Source organism: Triticum dicoccoides, chromosome 6B, assembly GCF_002162155.2.
Source record: "Triticum dicoccoides isolate Atlit2015 ecotype Zavitan chromosome 6B, WEW_v2.0, whole genome shotgun sequence".
Classification (NCBI taxonomy): Eukaryota; Viridiplantae; Streptophyta; class Magnoliopsida; order Poales; family Poaceae; genus Triticum; species Triticum dicoccoides.
Genome location: NC_041391.1, coordinates 721,860,145 through 721,866,502, shown reverse-complemented (window position 1 = coordinate 721,866,502; position 6,358 = coordinate 721,860,145). Strand labels below are relative to the sequence as shown.

Here is a 6,358-nt window from a genome sequence, read left to right as displayed (position 1 = left end):
CTTGCCATACCGCTGCCACCCCATCCATGGTCAGACCATGCTAAGATCACAAAGAAATCGACCGGATCAGGGGGCTCACAGTCGCAGTTGAGCGTCGCGCACGACCGGCTGCACGGCGGCGACCAGGAGGAGCACGGCCGTCGCCGTCGCCATCGCCGGTTGGTGGTGGTGGTCGTGGTGCAGATTGGCGGACGGGCCACAACTGTCAGCCACTCTTGGAGTTGGAGGTAGTGTTCCCACCCAAAGCCCAAGCCCGCCCCGCCCCGTGCGCGCCCGCAAAGGTCAAACCTTTTTCCCCCAAACCCCACCCACCCCCACCCACGCGCGCACCAGCCCAGCCACCCCCCACAATGGCGGCGGCGGCGGCTCCGGCCACCGGGCCCTCCTCCTTCCCCTCCGCCCGCGCCCACAAGCCCACGCTCCTCTCCCTCCGCATCTCGACCAAGCTCAGAGCCACCTCATCTGCCGACCCGCCCCCGGCCTTCCGCTCCGCCACGGCGTTCGCGCCGGCGACGGTGGCCAACCTCGGCCCGGGCTTCGACTTCCTCGGCTGCGCGGTCGCCGACGCCTCGCTCTCCCTCGGCGACACCGTCACCGCCACCCTCGACCCCTCGCTGCCCGCCGGCGCGGTCGCCATCTCCGCCATCACCTCCCCGTCCCGCCCGCGCCTCGCCGACCGCCTCTCCCGCGACCCGCTCCGCAACTGCGCGGGCATCGCCGCCGTCGCCGCGCTGCGGGCCCTCGGCGTCCGCTCCCACGGCGTCTCCCTCAGCCTCGCCAAGGGCCTGCCGCTCGGCTCCGGCCTCGGCTCCTCCGCCGCCTCCGCCGCCGCCGCCGCCAAGGCCGTCGACGCGCTCTTCGGCTCCCTGCTCCCCCGCGACGCCCTCGTGCTCGCCGGCCTCGACTCCGAGAAGGCCGTCAGCGGCTTCCACGCCGACAACATCGCGCCGGCCATCCTCGGCGGCTTCGTCATGGTGCGGAGCTACGACCCCTTCTGCCTCGTCTCGCTGCCCTGCCCGCCGGCGCTCCGCCTCTGCTTCGTGCTCGTCACCCCGGACTTCGAGGCGCCGACGAGCAAGATGCGCGCCGCGCTGCCCAAGAACATCGCCATGGGCCACCATGTCCGCAACTCCAGCCAGGCCGCCGCGCTCGTCGCCGGCGTGCTGCAGGGTGACGCCGCCCTCATCGGCTCCGCGATGTCGTCTGACTTCATCGTTGAGCCCACCAGGGCGCCCCTGATACCGGGCATGACCGCGGTGAAGGCCGCCGCTCTCGAAGCCGGAGCGCTGGGGTGCACCATCAGCGGAGCAGGCCCGACCGCGGTGGCTGTCATTGAGGGAGAGGAGAAGGGGGAGGAGGTCGCCCGGAGGATGATCGACGCGTTCCTGTCGGTCGGCAAGCTGAAAGCGACCGCCACCGTCGCTCAGCTCGACAGAGCCGGCGCCAGGGTCATCTCCACCTCAAATTTGGAGTAGAAACTCAAACTAGAGAGGTACCTTTCTTGTCCCTTTGTATTGTTTGCAAACTCAATGTCAATAGTCTTACTGGTGGTTGTCGGTTCTAATTTGTTCAAATTCTGAATGAGTGAAAGAAACATCTCATCTGGAGGTTGATTTAATGTCAATGCCTGTCTGTCTTGGACAGCAGCTTCACAGCAACGTGGCTATTTTTATCGTTCAAACTTTTTATAAATCCAAATACATGGGATCTTTAGCTTCTCCTCCAGTCTAAGGAGGTGCTAGTGATCGGAGTAAAATTACGGTGAATTGGTTGTGTTCTCCACAGGAAAAGTGTTGGGATAACATTCAATTTCTCAAAGCTAGATCAACAAAACCGAGAGTATGAAACTAGTAAACTGGTTTCAACACTGCACAAGTAAATGAGCACCCAAGTACCAAGCGAAGGATGAGTTAGAAAGAAGAAAATGATCTCAAGTAGTATCCAACAAATTTTTTTTATCAGTAAACAAGGACAGGAATTAAGCAAGAGAAAGTAACTAGACGAGTGAAACATTATCAAGCAACAAGCACGCGAGGTTCTGAAGCTGTGGATTACAGGAAGCAGCAGTGATTTTCAGAGGGAAGAACAGTTCAGAACTTAGTGTTAGTGTGTTACAGGAAGCAGAAGGGGCTTTGAACTTTGAAGGAGATCATGGGGATGGAGAGAGTTGGGGACAAACTCGCTACAGATCTCACGGACGCCCATCGTCCACTCCTTGCCCCTCTTCTCTCTCGTTCTGCCCCCCCTCTGTCTAGCTGCCGTCCAATTGCCTTTTTGTTTTTCCTCCTGATCTGATCTCTCCCTCCGTTCTTTCTCCCGTTTAGCCCCTCAAATACTTGGCTTAACGCACAAGATGTTCCCTCATTTTTTTCATTTGCACCCCTGCTCCTTCTCTTGGACTGTAAACAGGTCCAGTTCCTCAAGTGCTTGGTTTTTGATGGACTTTTGCGCCTCGCGCAAACCTACAGAAAAGAGAGTAGCACTTTAACATAGGTTGTTTGTGGCATTTTGTATGCAACATTTCAAGTTTCCAGAGGATAAACATGCCAAAATTTAGATAAAAGGAAGCAGAATTCTGTGAAAATGGTAACAATATGTAGAGAACCAGCACAAGTTTTTCTTGTTTACCGCTGTGTGGAGGGAGACTGCAGTTCCGCTTCACTGTCATGTAACAAATGCTGATTTGGATGTGCAACAGAATCTATCATCAGCTAACGATAGCTTGAGCTTTTATTGTGTGCAATACAATAATGGTACTAACACTAGGATCACTTTAGCAGTTTAGTGATTGGATGTGTCATTGAGCAGCTATTGCTGAAAGATGACCAGTTGTCCACACATGTTTGCTCACTGTTAGTGATGCCTACATGTTCTGGTGTTAGGTGTGAAACTTTTCCTTGGCTGTGAATTTCTTCGCCTATAATGAAACCAAAAATGGTTTAGGTACAAAAGGTTAGCCTTTGGGATTACATTTATAGGATATTTACATTTCGAGTTATTCCGTGGACAGTTGTCTATTCATCCTGTCTATTATTCATCATTACACGATTATGATAGCACCCTTATGGAACACGTGGCCTTTGATGAATAATGAATTTATTCTCTCTTTCTCTTGGAGAAGATATCATTTCCGGCTCATGTGAAATACCTGCTTACACCCTGTTTCTTTCATTTGCAGAATCCGGAGCTCCTGTTCCCATTTGTGTGTCGGCCTGACGGTGTGTACTAGCCCCTCCCCTGAGTTGCGTTTTCCTTTGTACTCGTAAACTGCTGGGCTTGTGGCCCCATTGATCCCAATAAGTTGGTGTGATCTAGTTGAATAGAGCGCCATTCGGCATGGTCATTGGCAGAACAACGATGTGTGCCAAAACTTGGCTTGTTGTATTTTGGGTTCAGTTCTCACACTGGATGAATAAAATGCTGTTGATTTGAGGTACATCCTGACCACTATCTGTTCCTTCTCTTGTGTGTTGCTGAACATAATATCTGTCTGAAGCTCACTTGGATAAATACTACTTATACATACATAGCAATCAATCAAAATTGATGAAGCACTAGCAATATACTGCATTATATACATACTAGCAGTGTACTAGGCGGGGGCGAGGATGGACATGAAGACGGTGGACCAGGCGGTGAGGGCGAGGGCGGCGACGAGGTAGGTCCAGAGGAAGACGACGGAGCACTCCTCCTGGGCCACGTCGTAGAGCTGCGCCATGGTGCCGATGCTCATTGCGGGCGGCAGCGCGAACTGGAGCATCAGCACGTACTGGTACAGCGGGTCGGGCGGCAGGAAGCCGAGCTCCCTCGCCGTCCTCACCACTGCCACCCCGACCACCGGCAGGATCACGTAGCGCACGCAGACGATGGCCGCGATCACCCACCGCGACATCGTCGTCTTTCGCAGGCCTGTGAAGTCCATTTTTCAGTTTTCAGACCATACAGAGAGAGATTCAGTTTTTGTTTACCTTTGGTGAGGTTCCCTCCAAGGATGAGAATCACACAGGGGATGGTGCCATCTCTGCAACATACAATGGCATAACGTTTCAGTCAGTAGATGCACTATATTTGTATGCAGTGTTGAACTGTAAACTGAACTGGACAGGTGATTCCATATTACCCGAGCAGTTTGAGGGAGTCCTGCACGACTCGCAGCGGAGCGCCGTCGCCGATGAAGGCGGATCTCAGCCACGGCACTGTGCCGACGCTGAAGCCCAGAACCTGCCACGGCAAATCAGTCAGCAACCAGCTCATTTCAGCAGCTCTGCTCCATATGCAGATCTCATTTCCTTCTTCTGAAGTTCTGCTGATGATGGCCACCAGATTCTAAATTGGTAATGTTGATTGAAACTAGCTCAAGCTTACCGCCCCGACTGTCGGCGGCGCCATGAGCTCCTCGATGATCTGGTGCGTGCCCTGCTTCAGCTTCGCCCACAGGCTGCCGCTGCTCGTCATCTTACCGCTGGAATGGCGACGGTGGTGGCTAGACAGCAACGGTCCCATGAGTGACTGACAAAAATGGAAGCAAAAATTCAGAGATATCCATCCTGACTAACACCCGGTGTTCATCTGAAACTCTGCTTACAGTTTGGTTTTGATGCGAGGTAGACGACGACGACGACGGCACCGAGACAAGCCCGTCCTCCTCACCGTCGCCACCATTCCAGCTGGGCTGCTCCTCGTCCCCTTGTTCCTCCTCGACAGCGACAGTGGCATCGACAGAGTCCTTCTTGGCATGGTCATGAGCTTCAGCAGCCTCATGGTCGGCGACCATCCTCCGGCATACCTCGCTGGACCGCTTCATGACGCCGTGTGTGTGCGTCCAGATATACAGCCCGCCGAGCGCCATGGAGAAGGAGGCGTAGGAGAGGCCGCGGCCGGTGCAGTCGCCGCCGAAGGGGTTGCCTTTCTCGCGGCAGACCGCGGGGATGACGATGAGGAGCAGGTTGCCGAAGTTGGCGGCGGAGCAGGAGGCCACGACGAGCCCTCTTAGGTGCGGCGGCGGCCTGAGGACGAGCACCGCCAGCCACCCGAGGACCCCGCCGGCGAAGAAGATGATGCCGATGTTCACCGGCATGAACCACCTTGGGTTATAAATATAATTCGAACCATCTGTGGTCAGCTAGCCGATCAAGAAAGGAGCATGAAGCGAATGTTGTAGGAAGAAAGGAGCAAGAGACCATGAGAGGGCGTCCTGGAGGGTGACGGTGGATGCGAGGCTGGCGAGCAGCAGCGCCGGGGTGAAGACGGCGTAGACGACGCGGTTGATGTCGGCGCGGGCGGAGGGGGCCAGGAGCCCGCAGCGGGTTGAGGCGAGGTAGGCCCCAAGGAGCGCGACGAGCAGCACCTCCACTACCGGCGTCGACGCCACCGCCAGCAACGACACGAACCCCATGGCGAGTGTGACTCTATCTGGCTACTCTAGTCTGGTAGGTGGCAATGCATCGATGGCCATGCATTTATACTTGATTCATGGACCAAGATGGCCACCGGCGGCGATGATGGCGTGGTTGTTGGCGCCGCGCCATAATCAGATTCAGATCGGCCAACCATGCATATGCACCAATGATTCGACCCATGCATGCGGGAGACAGTCACGTACTACTACTGTGCGGCATATGCATGCTCTGTACCTCTCTATCAAAGGGTCACAAAAGCTAGGGCACGACCTGTGGTTGGATGGTTACGAGGGTAGTGGCTGATCAAACCCCGGGGTTAACGCTTTGTTGTCTCATAAAGTCGGAATATTCTTTCAGTGAAAAGCGATGTTCCCGTCGATAGCAAGGCGCTCATATATGTACGATGTGCGAGTGTGCGTTCATAGGATGTGTATATGTACGTGTTTATGAGGGTCTGCGTTTGTAGTGTGTCTCTGAGGGGAAGGAAAGAAGACAGGTATGGCGATCAAGGAGGTGATTGAGTAGACTATCGTCATTGCTGATGGAGCCATCTGCGAGATGGACATATGCAACGGCAGTGCATGGGTTCATTGACGACCTCAACCATGGCGCCTCAACACCGACCGGAAGGTGACCCACCCCCTGTCTATGATAAGCCTCCTCTAACTATGGTAAGCCTCCTCTGAAAACCTCTCTACCGCCCCCACCCACCCCTCACCAATTCCTCTCCGAAACTCATTGTTTTTGGTCGATTGGGTTGATTTGCACCTGCATTTGTGTTTAAATTTTCATGCCATATGTAGATCCTCCGTTCCTATCATGCTCAATATCTTGGGGTGGCTACTCTTCAACACTGGCGGAGCTAGACAAGATGTTTTGGGGGGGCTAAGCAGAATATAAGGATGTTTGGAGGGGCCAGAAAACTATATTATCTTAATCTAACCCCTCTCAAAAAAAAT

At 54.6% G+C, this 6,358-nt stretch overlaps 2 protein-coding genes across 2 annotated transcripts; one reads left to right on the top strand and one right to left on the bottom strand.

The window, feature by feature from the left end:
• The first annotated feature begins 299 nt into the window (after positions 1-299).
• LOC119325837 (homoserine kinase-like) lies at positions 300-3,436 on the top strand. The gene is made up of 2 exons (XM_037599561.1): positions 300-1,492; positions 3,179-3,436. The coding sequence occupies exon 1, from the start codon at positions 351-353 to the stop codon at positions 1,473-1,475; it is 1,125 nt and encodes a 374-aa protein (XP_037455458.1). The 5' UTR covers positions 300-350; the 3' UTR covers positions 1,476-1,492; positions 3,179-3,436.
• Positions 3,437-3,487: 51 nt separating this feature from the next.
• On the bottom strand, positions 3,488-5,614 carry LOC119325836 (protein PIN-LIKES 7-like). The gene is made up of 6 exons (XM_037599560.1): positions 5,181-5,614; positions 4,586-5,084; positions 4,366-4,509; positions 4,121-4,221; positions 3,969-4,021; positions 3,488-3,909 (listed from the first exon to the last, which is right to left on the bottom strand). Exons 1-6 carry the CDS (start codon positions 5,393-5,395, stop codon positions 3,593-3,595), a joined length of 1,329 nt encoding a protein of 442 aa, XP_037455457.1. The 5' UTR covers positions 5,396-5,614; the 3' UTR covers positions 3,488-3,592.
• Between the last annotated feature and the right edge of the window lie 744 nt (positions 5,615-6,358).

Excerpts from the sequence above, each read along its gene's own strand:
- LOC119325837 (XM_037599561.1), top strand. The coding sequence starts at position 351 with ATGGCGGCGGCGGCGGCTCCGGCCACCGGGCCCTCCTCCTTCCCCTCC.
- LOC119325836 (XM_037599560.1), bottom strand. The coding sequence starts at position 5,395 with ATGGGGTTCGTGTCGTTGCTGGCGGTGGCGTCGACGCCGGTAGTGGAG. Across the intron at positions 4,510-4,585 it reads CCTCGCATCAAAACCAAACT|TCACTCATGGGACCGTTGCT; the intron begins GTAAGCAGAGTT and ends CATTTTTGTCAG. Across the intron at positions 4,222-4,365 it reads CGCCGCCGACAGTCGGGGCG|GTTCTGGGCTTCAGCGTCGG; the intron begins GTAAGCTTGAGC and ends TTGCCGTGGCAG.